The sequence below is a fragment of the Branchiostoma belcheri genome, unplaced genomic scaffold (genome assembly GCF_001625305.1).
Source record: "Branchiostoma belcheri isolate BF01 breed outbred unplaced genomic scaffold, Haploidv18h27 scaffold20, whole genome shotgun sequence".
Taxonomy (NCBI): Eukaryota; Metazoa; Chordata; class Leptocardii; order Amphioxiformes; family Branchiostomatidae; genus Branchiostoma; species Branchiostoma belcheri.
In genome coordinates this window covers 2,439,353-2,454,579 of record NW_017803491.1, presented here as the reverse complement: position 1 = coordinate 2,454,579, position 15,227 = coordinate 2,439,353, and the positions used below count along the sequence as shown (strand labels likewise).

Below are 15,227 nucleotides of genomic sequence, written 5' to 3'. Positions count from 1 at the left end.
GGGATACAGTCCTTGAAGTAGCACCGGTACACCTTTAGCTGCACGGCCCGGTCGACGTACGACGTCGGCACGGCGGAACGCTTCTCCCTTGACGCAGTCTTTCCGGAAACTGTGAATACCAAAAAATGTTAACTTAAGGGTATAGGAGGGAACAACTTAACAACATCCTTTTATATCTATGTAACATTCAATGATTATTCAAAGGATAGTAAGTTTGAGACATTTGTAGCACAATGACTGTAAAGCCTTTAAAACACTTTAACAAAGTTGATGTTTTGGGGATCAATCAAACTTAAGACTTCGTCTTTTAACATCTTCAAGAAGTAACAGTACACGTATACTCTGTAGTCTAGCGTTATGAAAGGTCGTATGTATTCCTAACGCAAATAAAAGTGTCGTTTTAAAAATAAATGTACATGGCAGTGTATGCAACACAATTAAATCATTATGACAAAAAGGCTAAACGAAAGGCTGATGAAGTATACCAACACAGATAAACACTCATGCTAACAATGACATCATGACGAACATACTCAGATAACTGAAGTATTTTGTTGAGTTGTCGAAGTAATAGTCTCCGTGTTCGTTGTCTTCGTAGGTGAGCGGGTGGAGGGAAGCGTTTCTGTCGTCTCCGGGGATGATGGCAAACTTGTCTGGCGATTGGGTGAGGTTGTGGTACACTATGACGTACTGGTCTTCCTGTGCGGACAGAATGCAGTAAAAACGAGAAATTAAATCATAAAGAAAAGAACATAATAAAATGCTTTACGACTCATATGGCTGCACGAACGAGACTTGTTCAGGTATCACACCATATATGGTTAATTACTTAGTAATATGTTTCATACATTCCTGGCTATCACATCCATGCATACAAACCAGCACAACTATACTATCTACAACGGACATACCTACGACTTAAAGATCGTGACCATTGCATGTTTAAAGTGCGAGATACAAAAGTGTTGCTGCAGTACCAGAAAAGCCACCAGGGGGCCAAAATCTATACACGCTTTGCAATTTCTAGGTCAAGACCTAATACCAAATGCACAATTATGGCAAAGTTTCAGAGAGTTGTGATATTTTCTCCGACTCACGGGTATTTGGTAGTAGACTCCGCTGTACGATATATTAGTTATGTGGTCGGCGTTCTCCCAGAAAATGTTGTGTGTGCCTCCAGATTGCAACGTAGTCATCCACGCTCTCATGTGGGAAACACGTTTGGCCCTGTTGATATAAAAACATATTTATCATTATTTCTAATGAACTGCTATAATTATAACATCCAATATGTGACAGAAAAAACATCCCTCAACAGAGACGGGGGGCGCTGCAGACTTTCTGCAACCTATGATCCACTGCTCACCGAGTCACGCGTTATCTGCGTGACGTCACAGAAGCGGTAGATTGCTCATTCCTTGACTGGAGTTGTACAGTAGAAAATTTGGATAAGTCCAATTAATTTATTGTGTTGTCAATTGCAGTTTGTGTTTCATAATCACAATGGCATATTCGTATTATATTTTATTGTGGAAGATATGACACGGATTTTACCTGAAGGGAATGACACTAGTTCCGTATATGGACGACGCCATGACATTTTTGCCGTTCAGGGAGTCGGGGAGTGCTCCGGTCCAGGAGAAGCGGATGAAGTCGACGGATGGGTCACACACCACTCCGGGATGGCCCCCGCTGAACGCTGGGTCCTCTTCACACTCCGGGGGGAGGGCAGGGTTATATGGGGTCACCTGAAGGTCAGGTGTACAAAACAACGATTATACATAGGTTTTACAATATCTGATGTGTTATTGGTTTCAGGGAGACATTTATAGACACGAAGGCCACGGTTTACCACACACACTACGTCAAAAAATATATCTGTTTGAGAAAGAAGCATATGCGTTAAAACCATGCGTCATTTTATGTTGGCAAATGATTTTAGACCAGCATTGGATGTAGAATGGTAATATTCTACATCTACATACAAGAAGTAATATTGCCTTTCTGGTTCCTTTTATCATGTGCGTGTACTGATGAAATAAGGAATCGTGGGCAATTTCACCTTCAAAGAGGCAAAAAGACCTTAAACGGATCGCTTGTTATCATTCTTTGAAGAATACTATAGAATCTGTAAGACCCGAAAGCACCAGGTATCCATATATTTATATGTAAAGCACACGTACCCTGGCTCCAACAGTACCACTCAATGACCCATCCAAGTCGTGGAACACTGCTTGGTGTTCCCACTGAAAGACGATTTTGTTGGGAGAGTCATAAAAGCGTAGGTCGGTCGTACGGTAGTACCAACCGCCGAAATTAGGTCCACCTGCAAGGGACGAAACGGTCTTAGTAATTATAGTTTCCTGCGTGTTCATATATCTAAGTGTGTGCGTGTGTGTGTATGGGTGAGTGTGTGTGTGTGTGTGTGTGTGTGTGTGTCTGTGTCTGTGTGCGCGCGCGCGCGTGTGTGTATCCCCAAAGCTAGTCACTAGGATATTCTCGGTCGCGTTTGAAAAACAGTGCCGTGAGAGCGCTCATGAGCGCCGTCACCTCGGCGATGGTAAGGAACCGCGTCATACCATCGCCATGAGAGCGCCGAGGACGGCGATGCAACAATGAGCGACGTGAGAGCGCGAAGCAAGCGTCATGAGAGCGCGCAACTGTCCCAACATTAATTTAGATATACTGCCGCTAAGTGGCATGGGGGCCTAACCATCGCTGACCATAGCGTTCATGCCACTCTCATCGCCCTCCCGTGGCGATGTTGGCGCTCTCTCCACGCTCTGGCCAATTTGAGGTCGCGGAGAGAGCGGCCTGAGAGCGCCGTCTAAATGTAATGGGGGTATTAAGAATCGCCGTCCACAGTCAACTTTTATGAATATTTAGTCCTATTTATTTTATAATCGTATACCATATTAATCATAGAACATAATTACAGTACCTCCTGCCCCTATAGACATGGCTGTACAGCTGCGATCATGGTTGATGAAGGTGGTCCCGTTGACAGTCATCCTCGGCGAATAGGGCAGGGCGATGCCGTTCTGCTGACAGTGGGTGCCTGAGGGGTATGTTTCGTTCAGGGCATCAAGGTGACCAATCACGTAACCGTTCTTGATCACAGCTCCAAATTCCTCTCCCCATTCAGTGCCGCCAATGCCCTTTATATCTATCCCTATCTCATCGTTGCTAGCCATGACGAAGTCGACGAACTGGAGGGCCCCGCCGTTGACCCACTCCGCTCCCTTGTGGTTGTTCCAGGCGGTCAGCTTGTAGAACTTAGCGGGTTCCGGTCTTCCTCCGCCGCAGGCCCCGTTTTCTGTGGGGAAGTAGTTCTCGAAGATCCAGATCCCGTACCAACCTTGGGAATGGACGGTGTTGTTGTAGAACTCCCCGAGTGGGATCTTGTCCGGGCAGATGCTTGGGTCGAAGGACGGGCCGTCGGGGTGTGCGTGCATGCGGTACCAGAAGCCGAAATGCGTGCCGCCTGCTGCGTGGTTGTGTCGGATGATGTTGTTCGGGCTTGTTACCCAGAATGCGGCAGGGGTGATGTCGTCATTCAGCAAACTTGTACTGTAATGTCGTTTGCGATATCTTATTAACTCCTGATACATAATAACATTCATTGATTACCTATCCTTAATCAGAAGTCAATACATTTGGATAAGGCATTCAAATGCCCAATTTACATACATCTGATTGAGCAGTATGTAAATGTTTTACATCCGGGACGGAAGTATTGTTTTGTGTGGCGCTAGTTTAGGGAGTGTTTGGATTCAGAAGTGAGTGGGCAGAGATTGGGTTTCACTTCAATGACAGGAGTTTGAGTCGAATGTGCTCTGAGTTCAAAGTTGTGGTCTTCAGGAATGTATCAAACATAAACCATGGTGTAACAGCAATCGCAAGAGTAGTAATGCATTTTATGTCGTAATTCATTGACGCAAACTATATCTACTTCAGATTGATTGTTATCGAGATTATGATGTTCTTACCTTGATTTGACGAAAACAGCCAAGTTGTACTGGATTTTGTTGTCCTGCTCAATGCCATCCTCCAGGAAGAAGGAACCTCCCATGATGTTGTAGATGACGTTACGTTCTACCGTGAGGTTGTGTGAGTTGTGCATGTTCACGGCGCGGTTGAAGCTCTTGTGTATGGAGCAGCCTTTTACATATGATTCAGGCATGTCGCCATTCAGGTGAAAGTGGATAGCGTATCTGTAATAAGTGTCAGTGAGTTATTACAAAGCTAGCATCTGACAAGGCCTTTCAGAACATGGGTAAAAAAATTACGTACAACTATGAAAGGGTGACAGCGCCACGGAAACAAACCTGCAGTGGGTGTCACTGGAAGACAGAAGAATAATGTCCAGACCAGCAATATGCTAAGTATATACCAGTTCAGAAAAGTACAAGAAAAACTAATGCCTACAAGTACCAGAGTTATCAACCAAGGATTCAGAAGTGAAACTCGCTTCCACCAAGCAATTCAAAGCGACTACATACTATCCGGGCTAACTCTGACGACTCAGCTTTGTGCCTTTTGTTTGGGACCATTCTAGAAGAATATTGCCTTTTTAGAATTTTTCAATCCTAGTGATATTTGAAGTGGTCCCTACCTGCCATGTCTGTAGGCCTGACCAGCGTGAGTGACCTCTATGTGTGAAAACCTGCCCACCACTAAGCCCTTGTTCATCTCCCTTCCGTGGAGCATGATCTGCGAACCGAACTCGTCCGTCCCGACTTCGTCACCGAACCGGCCCTGGAAACACGTCTGGGTGGCAAACTCCCCTGTGGGAGGTACAACATGCAGTTATGTACAAACATGTATTTCTTTGGTCTGGGTGCCAAAGAAATACATCATTCTGCAACACTACTTTCCTTGTATCAACCAATATTGAACTATATGAAGCTGGTGTGTTACGCCGAAGGGCGGTTATACCGGCTAAACCGATACAGATATCTACCTGGTACGTACTAGTACCCTGTAGCATCCCTGTCATCCTGAATGATATCGATGAAGTAAAGTAGCTGTTTCCGTTTTAATTGGGTATGCCAAAATCAAGAAAAGGGATGAAACTATACAGGAAAGACAAGAGTTTTCTTAACTATTTTTTTGGGTAACTTTTTGACGTTATCTAGACATAGACAAATGGACGAGTACAGAAAAAGGATGTATCAAGAAACCCACATCGCTGTTGCCGCTATAAACCTTAAGATAGACAACAGACACATAGGGAACAAATTTGTGTTTTGAGTAGCAATAAATGCCAAAAAATGCAGAAAAGGAGTTATTAAAGATTGAATGGATAGATGGTAGCTTTGTTTGTTTGCTTTACCAGTATTAAACCCGGCAGGACAGGCAGCAATGTCGTCGTTCCACTCCGCGTTGTTCGATCCGCGGACGACGACGTTATGGGTGAGCAGCCCGACCTCGCAGCGGGTCTCCAGGGTCACGCCTGCGTCAGCAAACGTCGTGACTGCCGAGATGTGCCGGTACTGCAGCCCCTCGGTGATCGTCAGTGTCCTGCCGTCATCTGACACTGAAGCGATAGTCCGTACCTACGACAGGGTAACAATCAAACACCGTGTGTAAAATCTTTTTAACCCCCGGGGAAAAGGAAAGAGTGGCGATGAATACATGGAGGAGGGACCTCGAAGCTGATGTGAAGGCATCTGCACACATGCAGCTGGTAGAGAGGGCCGGGGACTGCACCAGATGGAGGGACCTAGTCCGTGGCCTGTGCCCAAGGATGGGCAGTAGACCTAAGTGAAGAAAGTAAAATCTTTGATATGCAGTACACACTCGATAGCCAGTACAGCTACGGAAGTTGCTCTTTCCTCCTCTCTGTAAGAGCTCGAGGGCAAGATCTAACCACCGAACCATTCCCATGGATGGCTTCGGAATCTTCAACTTGAGAAAGGTGTCCGCTTCTTATAAAAAAAGAAGACATTGAATTTCTCTGGTAAAAACAAATCACATTTTAGCACATACTAGTAGCTCTGTGAACAATATGCTGCTGTCATACCTCGTTTTGTCTCTGTGTGTGCCTGTGTCCGGTGGTGGCGAGGACAATCTGGTCGCCCACTTCCCAGTTGACGGGCTGAGTCAGGGTCAAGGAGGTGTCACTGGGAGACACGGTCTCCGCCAGGAATGTCCAGGTGATAGGCGTGGGTCTCCCTGTGAACATACCAAAATTTAGATTAGGTACAGTCTTATGATACAAGCGTAACCTATGTTAAGCATGAAAGTGCACCATACAAAGACACATTTATGTTCAATAGGACACGGTAGCAAATGGTTATTAGCTTTACAGATCTTCGTCATGGTGTTAACTTTTCCCTTCACTTTTCCAAACGTCTTCCACGTTAACCTTAATAATATGCTAGATCAGGAAACTATCAAAACACAATGCCAACAATTTTCTGCTATGAAATATCTATATACTCCATACCATGTAGGTCCAGCGTGCCTTCCCTCACACCCAGTGTCTTGGCTCCGTACAGCGGCAGTTCAGGTGACCTGACGTGACCGTGCATTGTGATGATGGCCTTATGTTGGAATGGCTCCTCTTCTGTACCAACCTAGGGACAAGACAAGACTTTATCAATCCTCTCCACTACACTCACAATTACCATCTATCGAGGCGCATAGCACCGATGAGTTATAAGTATGTCACTCTATTTGTTTTTGTTTCCTATGAGGCTATTTACACCAGGAACCATCATATCACGTTAAACCGGGACGGCGGGAGGTATCGACTTTAAGAGACCTTTGACCCACTACTGGCGTCACGCACCCCAAAGATCAGTGCGCGTCAGGAATAAGGTTAAAATTCTTGATGAAGAGCAATAGACACAGTCAAATTCCTTTGAGTTGAATTACGGTTTAACGAACGTTTAGTTCCATTGTTTCCTTGTTTGTTGATACACGAAAATGTCATGAAAACATTATCTATATATTTCTGAGTAAAATTTTCCCTCAGCTAAAGTGATTCAATCTCTAGCTCACCTGTAGAAGTCCTCCGTTTGTGATGAGGGCATACTCTGCCTGAAGCTCCAGGTCCTGCTCATCAAATATCAGCTCACCGCCTGCGTACATGGACGGAAGTGTTAATATATTTTACTTAAGCTTGGAGACTTAAAACGTTGACATATAAATTAATGATTTTGTATGATACAATAGACAGTTCACCTTCTATCAGCAACACCTTCAGGACTGGTGTGTCCGTGTCCAGCAGCAGGGTCTGTCCCGCCGGGACAATGACAAAATCCCCCGCCTCTGGGAGAGGTCCGCCTCCCCAGGTAAACACGGAGGACCAGCGGTCGATGTACCAGTAATCTGCGGCATCCTGGGTCAGAGAAAAGTGTGACAATCAGAGACAGTGATCATTCGTCAATGCAATCATTATATGGTTTTACCACATTTCGACGGTGCTTCACACAAAGGTTATTAAAAAAGCTGTGCTTCTGCTAAAAGAATATCGTTGTTTTACCTGCGTTGCGATTCCATGATCGCCAACAGCAACCCTGACTTTGGTTTTTGCCGACCCTTGATGAGCTTCCGTCACGCACACGATCTGTGTAGTCGACGCCGTTTGGATGATGCATTCACTCCCGGCAATGGTCACGCTATTGTCTGCATCCGTTGCCCTTTGGTAAGAAAGTATCTGGTTATTACATGTGGCGCTTTGCAAGCTATGAGAGTTCTATGGCTAGATGTGTTTACATTTAGATCGTTGTATATTTTTTTGCTGTTTTCTGCTGACGTACATACCCGAAGCCGGTTCCCGTGATGGTGACCGTTGTTCCGCCGGCAGTTCCCCCGCGCCTGGGGGACACCTCGGTGATGACCGGAGTTAAGCTGCTCCTGTAGGTGTAGGCGGCGTTCTGTTGGACACTTTCCGCTCCGACAGACACCGTCACGTCGCAGACCAGAGTTCCAGAGGACAGACCTGCACAAAATAAATCTCACATCTACAATCATGCTAACTTATTACTTCCGGGGCGGAAGTATTGTTTTGGGTAGCTTTAGGGTGGTTGTTTGCTTGGGTTCTGGGGTTAGACAGATGGTGTAAAAGTCATGTAAGTTAGGCCATACAAGCTTATAGACATGAATACACGTAGATTGGGTTTACGTTGTTTGACAATGTTGTGACCACTGTGAACAGGAAATTTGTCTTTCGTTCCTTCCATTCCCTCTACGATGTGACCACGGGGTATATCGGGAGGTGAAAGAACGATGCCCTTACCTTCATTTGCGGGTACGTTACAGGTAAGCTGGCTAGGCTGGGGCGCTGCCGTCGGTTCGCAGGTCTGGCCACAAACGGTGACGACGGTCAGCTCAGCGTCAAACCCTGTCCCGACTATGGTCAACACCTGACCGCCTCCAAAGCTTCCTGTTTGAAACAAAGTTGATAATCATTACTGGTCCATTTGAGTTGTCCGATTAATTACGAAGACGGTCCCGTATATATCCCTGTTTGGATTTTCATTGCGCTCGACCGCCAGGATTCCAATGTGCTGCCGTTTAGATTTCAATATATAACACAAGTTTTTATGTTACAGTACAGTACATTTGATGACGTACCTTCCGTAGGAGACATGGAGTCCACTGTCAACTGATACTCGAACTCCAGAGATGACGTAGCCCATCCTTTACCAGCTATGAAGACCTCGACGCTGTAAGTACCCGCGGAGTGAGCGCCAACCGTGCACTCAAGCTGCGTACTGGACAGGGTCGTTATGCTGAAATAGAGCAAAAATGTTTTTGGTGACGTCTCAGGGACGTCCTAACGGTACAGTATGTGTGCAGTTCGCAAGAATTCTAGGAATTGTACATGGATTTTGTCTAAATGCATGGCATGTCCACATGAAAAAGGAGAGCTCGTCGAATCTCCAAGCAGACATCGGTACGGCATGGAAGATTATAACGTTTCTGACTTGGTCTTCTCTAACATCCAGATTTGCACAAACCTGCAATCCGTGCCGTTGATAGTCACCGTGACGTCATCAGCCACGTCACCGAAGCCGTTCCCGGTGATGGTGACGGAGTCTCCGGTTTTCCCCGCGGAAGGTGACACAGAGAGAGCCTGGGCGGTGTGATCCGCCGAGTAGCTGTACTGTTGCTCAGGGTACTGAACACCGTCGGATGTCACAAGCAGCGGCACCTGTCCTGCAACTCCGGCAGGTGCTACACAGTCGATCTGCAGACGTGTGATGTCACGGATGTCACATGACTCTCCGCCAATCAGAACAGCCGTGTTGCCGGGTACGAATCCGTTCCCTGTTATGGTTACCGTGTTCCCGCCGTTGACGCTGCCCTCCGACGGTGTTACGTCATCGATAGTGGCCAAACTTTCCACTGACGTCACGTCGGAATCCGCTGTCCCTTTACCGTGTACGTGTACCGAGAAGGACTTCACTCCAACCCGCACAGGGCCAAGGTCACACTCGATATAATCGTCAGCGATGGTGGTGATGCTACATTGAACGTCATCCTCGTCTACAGAAACGGCAACCTCTGCGGGATCAGCTCCGAAGAGGGAGCCATTGATGGCCAGCTGTGTGACGGCTCCTGATACTTCTCTAGGCTGGACGTCTGTAACCGTAGGCGTGGCAGACTCCGAGTAGGTGAAAGCACAGTCGCCGGAGGAACATCCGATATCTACTGGTCCACCGCTTGTTGACATGACGATGGCGATGCCCCTCTCGATATCACTGCTTGCTTCCCGTTTGTTCTGCCTGATGGGCGGAGTTTCGCAGACGATCTGGTTGTACGTGAGTTCGACGATCTGGCATTTCAAGGCGCCGATCCTGATGTCGATGTCCGAGGCGTCTATCCCGGGGGAGGTGAAGCCGTACCCTGTGATGGTGACGAGGGTGCCGCCCACCATGGAGCCCACATCAGGCGAGATGGAGTCGACGTTTGGCAGGAGGACGAAGCTTCTCTCCTCCACGGTCAGGGGCGAGTTGAGACCGTCTCCTCTGTTGTCGACTGTCAGCCCCATGTTATTGTAAGTAGCGACAGGCATGTCGACCTGGTGGTCGATAGTACAGGACAAGGAGTCGGCTGTGACCAGCTGACACGAACACGGGTACCCTCCCACCGTCACCTTGTTCATACAGCTGTCTGAGCCGAGTCCTGACGCATTGACCGTGATGACGTCACGCATGGTGCCAGATAAGGGGCTGATGGAGGTGATCCGAGGGGTGCGGCAAGGGTCAAAGGTGAAGTGGAACTTGTCATCCCCTGAGGGAGCCTGTGGGGCTGAAGATGTGCACTCTGATATCTGACTTGTCTCACCTGCACACGCAGTACTGTCTACAGGATCGGCAACACCTGAGGTATCAAGACATATAAGGGATTCCGATATAAACCTAGTTGTTTTGATTGAACTCTAAATCAAGAATAGGCATCAACACTTCAGTTTGATTTCTTTACTTTCTCCTCGTACTCATCTCTATTTCGTTCCTTTTTACTAATTCCATCTAGATCTCTGGTCTAGTGAATGTAGGAATTTAATTGTCGAAAAAATACCCAATTTCACTATAGCTACCCAAAGCACTTACCAGATGCCTGAAATCTCAGATTCCTGTAAGTAATATATGGTTTCAGGTATTGACCAACCTGAGTTGACGTCGTATTCCGCCTCGTAGCCATTGACAGCCAGGCTTAACTGTTGTACACTGCCAGAATATGGCACCACGTTCACGACTCCCTTCATCTTCACATTTCCATTCCGGTCCACAGGTCCACTGGAGTAGAAGTACAGGCCTTCTCCGGTGAAGACGTGCTCGAACTCACCTGGAAACAGTCAGGGAAAAAGTCGTAAATCAGCTGCTGCACAAACAGTAAATATGAATATTTTAGCATAATTTCAAATAAATACCGACTGTTGAACAGAGTACATATGTGGTAGTTATATGTTTAGAATATAATGCAAACAAGCGTTGACACGAAATATGGAGCTTTTTATGTTTACCGAAGGGAAACATATTGGTTTTGCTCTGTTTCTTCTGTTCCAAAGAAATGAGGTCAATGACCTGAACCAGACGTCTGTCACCATGGTAACTAGTGTTGGGTTACATCATGTTGCCAATTTATTACAGGAGGGATTTAGACTTCTGCTGTCTGACCAAATAGATCAATGTGTTTGAGTAAGAATTAACAGAGCTGAAAACGAAAAAAGGACCCCTTACTTTAAAATGTACTTTGATAGCCCTTAGTTACCCCTAAATAAATTTCGACCCGTTTTTATCACAGAAATGACGTCGACGTGTCAAATTGCAACGAACACGGAAGGAAACTCCGGTCCGAGACCTTCTAGTGGTATATTGTATCAATCCAAAGAATGAAAGATGGAAAATATTAGCTAACCCGAAGGTGTTTTCACAGTCCCACTCCTGAATCCTTGCCCGCCGTAATCTGTGCTGCTGGCGCTCGCTGTCTGCTGCACCAGGTAACCCACCCCTACAGCGGTACTGGGCGTGTTCCATCGCCAGCGTACTGTATCGCCAGGACGTACGTCCAACGGCGTGTGGCTCCAGGCGTACCCTCGACCGTAAGCTGTTGGAATACGATAGATGAAATTGCTTCAAACGCATTTACATTTGCGATGGTTTTATATCGAGATTTTGTGTTTGAACTTGCGGTCGAAACGATTCTGTAGTACAATACTATGAAACGCATATTTGCAACGTCCTGATTTCGCAGAAAGAGCTCACTGAAAAAAAACAATAAAACCAATGTTATGTTCCTATGTTTTCATTAAACACGCCTCTCGTTCTCTACGAATATATTGAAAGGGGCTGCAAATGCCAGGAAGTATTACTTTGTATATATTTTCACTTTGCTTTCGTGCAGATCACGCGAAATCGCGATAGACTGTACTCTCGCGGGAGCACTTTTTTAAAATGGCCGCGGGAACTGGAAATGGGTTTATTGCTGAAGAAGGCCAAGGTTAAAAACATTGATTGATAACATCACTCACTTGAATGTGTACCCATGTTGTCGACTTCGTGTACTTTTGCTGACGTAGCGGTGATACACTCGATTTGTGTGGAGGTGGCAGACGTGACGTCACAGCTGACGTCACCAAACGTCACGGTCGTGTTGTCGGTACTGAAGCCCTCCCCAGCGATGATGACGCGGGTGCCTCCAAGTAAGGACCCTGACCTTGGGACGACGTTGGTGACCTTGAGTGAATACCGGATATCCGGTATACTGTGCGTCCTAAAGAATAAAAGGTTAGACTTCATGAAAGTGTACAAACCAGTTTTAACTTCTACAGATTTCGTTTTTACTTTAGTAGACATATCAAGACAGCCAAATAACAAAGAGTTTGGCGATACATTATAACATCATATGATGTATGAATGTTTTGTGTCAGTATCATATATTTAACTTTTATAACAAATATACCCTGTGTAAAATCAACAGTTCAAAAATGGCTAAAAGATATTGTTATTGCTAGTCAGTTATTTTTCGGAAATAACATGCTAGGAAATGCCAGCAAAGTGTTCTTTTATATAATATATGATCCATTCTAGAAAAATTACGAATGTACACATAATTTTTGCATTGTTTTCTTGCAGCACATTGATATTGGACAAAGTACTTCTAGTACTTACTCGACATCAGCAAACCCGCTTCCGCCCACGCACAGCCTGACGGGATACAATCCGGGACCTTGCGCGGGCAGGCTGATGGTGACCTCCGTGTCGCTGTAGGACAGAATCTCTGCCGCGGCGTCTCCTATTTTCACCGCGTCATCACAAGAAGCTGCGGCCCCGAAATTGGATCCTGAGATCACGACGACATCGCCTCCTACAGTAAGAAAATAGGAACGGACGATTTAACCTCAGAATTTTCATTGGATAATGCATGTCTACTGATATACTCAGTGTTACATAGTTGAACCATGTACCCTCCTCCTCAATTGCAACTTATCAACTATACATGGGATGTATTACTAACATCAAACTACTAGCTTGTCGTTACTACGGTGTGTCGTTTATACTGTGCAGCTATCTAGTGAGATTGAATATTCTATCGAAACGTTGTGAGTAAAAATGACAACAGGTGCATTGTGTACCGTCCACAGTGCCGGTGGTGGAGCTGAGTGAGGTGATGGTGGGAGTCAGAGAGGCGTCGTACGTGTAATCTGTCGGACTGGCCAGGGTCTGGTTGTCACCCTGGCTGACTGTAACCTGCACTGCCCCGGCTGTGGACTGTAGGTCATGGTAAAAATGCATGCGGTAACCCGTTACCATGCTATACGCAATTATCACATAGCCACTCACGCATTAACGTTCGCTTCGTCTTGCTCTTCTTGCATTTATACCATTCCATTTCGTCCAATCAATGTGTTGTTATACACGTAGGATGCACCAATGTAAAACAATGCATATGATAACATTGGTCATCTCATACCATGATAAAACAGGATGGATAGGATATACTGCCCGTGTGACTAAACCAACCAACAGAATTAGAGAAGGGTCTTAAATTATGAACTAGAAACGTAACATTTGCAAAGCAAATGCATAACGCTTACCTTCGCATATGGTTTGCTCTGTTAATTCTTACTCAAACACATTCATATATGTGGTCAGACAGGAGTTTAAATCCTTCCTGCTATAAAATTGCAACATGATGTAACCCAACACTTGTTACCATGGTGACAGACGTCTGGTTCAGGTCATTGACCTTATTTGTTTTTAAGAAGAGGAAGAAACAGAGCAAAAAAAAGATAAATAGATAACGTGGGGATGAATTACTTACAGAAGAGGGTGCTGTGCAGGTGATGTCGGTGTAAGTGATGTTAGTCACCGCACACTCCTGGTCCCCAACATAAGGAACATAGGCGTGTCCAAACCCGTGACCGCTGATGGTTAACACCGTTCCTCCTACAAACAAGGAATAGGAGATATCAGACCTTTGGTATCTCTGAACATATTGGAACTGTATTGTATGACCATAGAATAGATTATCATGCGATTTTATGACGTAACGTACTCCTGTATTACACCATGGTTTATGTTTTATACCATGACAACACAGTACACATTCCTGGCGACCCCATACCCAGGGCATACCAACCCTTCCAATCAATGTGCGACTAAACCCAATCTCCACCCGCTCACTTCAAATCCTCGCTGCTCAGGAGGAGATACATAAAAACTCCCATCAAAGCAGTGCCACCCAAAACAATACTTCAATCCCGGAAGTAATAGGGCAAATGATGTTTGGTATATACAAAGGTAATAAAACACTAACTCACCACCTAGACTTCCTGCCGTCGGACTGATACCCGAAATGTCAGCGGTGTAAGTGAACACAAGTTCCCCATCAGCAGGGTGGCTGGCCAAACCCTTCCCGTCAACCTCCACGGTAACCACGTGACTCCCGCCCGAGTTCTCCTGCACGTCACACGAGATCTCGTCTTCCGTTGCCGCGGTGATCTCGCAGGCCACGCCCCCGATCGTCACTGTGTTGTTGTCGGTGCTAGGTAGGAATCCACTCCCGGATATAGTGATTGAAGTTCCTGCGTAGTAAGAGCCTTGGCGAAAAGAGTAGGAATGATTTCTACATTGATTTCTATATAACCATTGATAATACGGAATGAAATACAAAATGAAATTATGTTATACATGTATAGGTTTAGTTTGTTTTTCTCTGGTGTAATATGATGTGATATTTGTATTTCGTGTTCTTAGAATCAGGCTATATATTTCTTGATAAGTCTCAGCGTATCCTAAAACGTAGATTTGCGCCAGGCATGGTACCTTCTGACGGGGTGACACCGTTGACACTAGGCGTGCTGTCGGCGCTCCACTCGAACGTGCAGTTTCCCGCACAGGCTGACGGGACGTGGTTGATGGTCACCTGCACCTGCGGCTTGTCGTGTACCGTCCTGAGGAACTCGTCTCTGATGGTCATAAAGAGTCCGCCCTCTCTGGTCTTCCTCACGGTGGCCACAGGGTCTTCACCAGTCACGTCAGCTATGTCTGCCTGTGTGGTCGGATATTGTGATGACAGAAATTAGTTCTCAATAGCAACCATAACAAGAAATTGAAGATTTCATCATCAGACTCCCAGATAGTTTGCAATTTTCTTGCTTCCTGAATTTCGAATTCCCCATGTCGACCACTAATTTCTATGTGTCACTTAAGATAAATTCTGCTCAGACTAAGGGTTTCACTTTCTGTGCCTGTTCTGTCAATGTT

At 45.8% G+C, this 15,227-nt stretch overlaps 1 protein-coding gene across 1 annotated transcript in view; it reads right to left on the bottom strand.

Annotated features, from left to right (window-relative positions):
* LOC109469086 (fibrocystin-L-like) overlaps positions 1-15,227 on the bottom strand; it is a 41,164-nt gene that overhangs the window by 12,327 nt on the left and 13,610 nt on the right. Inside the window, 26 exon segments of the mRNA XM_019767470.1 lie at positions 2-109; positions 534-699; positions 1,098-1,227; positions 1,555-1,748; positions 2,184-2,326; positions 2,942-3,570; positions 3,990-4,214; positions 4,616-4,787; positions 5,336-5,558; positions 6,026-6,177; positions 6,452-6,581; positions 7,009-7,088; positions 7,192-7,348; positions 7,493-7,649; positions 7,774-7,951; positions 8,249-8,395; positions 8,587-8,744; positions 8,973-10,338; positions 10,627-10,803; positions 11,377-11,565; positions 11,990-12,231; positions 12,630-12,825; positions 13,094-13,229; positions 13,783-13,907; positions 14,285-14,560; positions 14,787-15,012. Of these exon segments, the coding sequence (XP_019623029.1) occupies positions 2-109; positions 534-699; positions 1,098-1,227; positions 1,555-1,748; positions 2,184-2,326; positions 2,942-3,570; positions 3,990-4,214; positions 4,616-4,787; positions 5,336-5,558; positions 6,026-6,177; positions 6,452-6,581; positions 7,009-7,088; positions 7,192-7,348; positions 7,493-7,649; positions 7,774-7,951; positions 8,249-8,395; positions 8,587-8,744; positions 8,973-10,338; positions 10,627-10,803; positions 11,377-11,565; positions 11,990-12,231; positions 12,630-12,825; positions 13,094-13,229; positions 13,783-13,907; positions 14,285-14,560; positions 14,787-15,012 (6,082 nt within the window).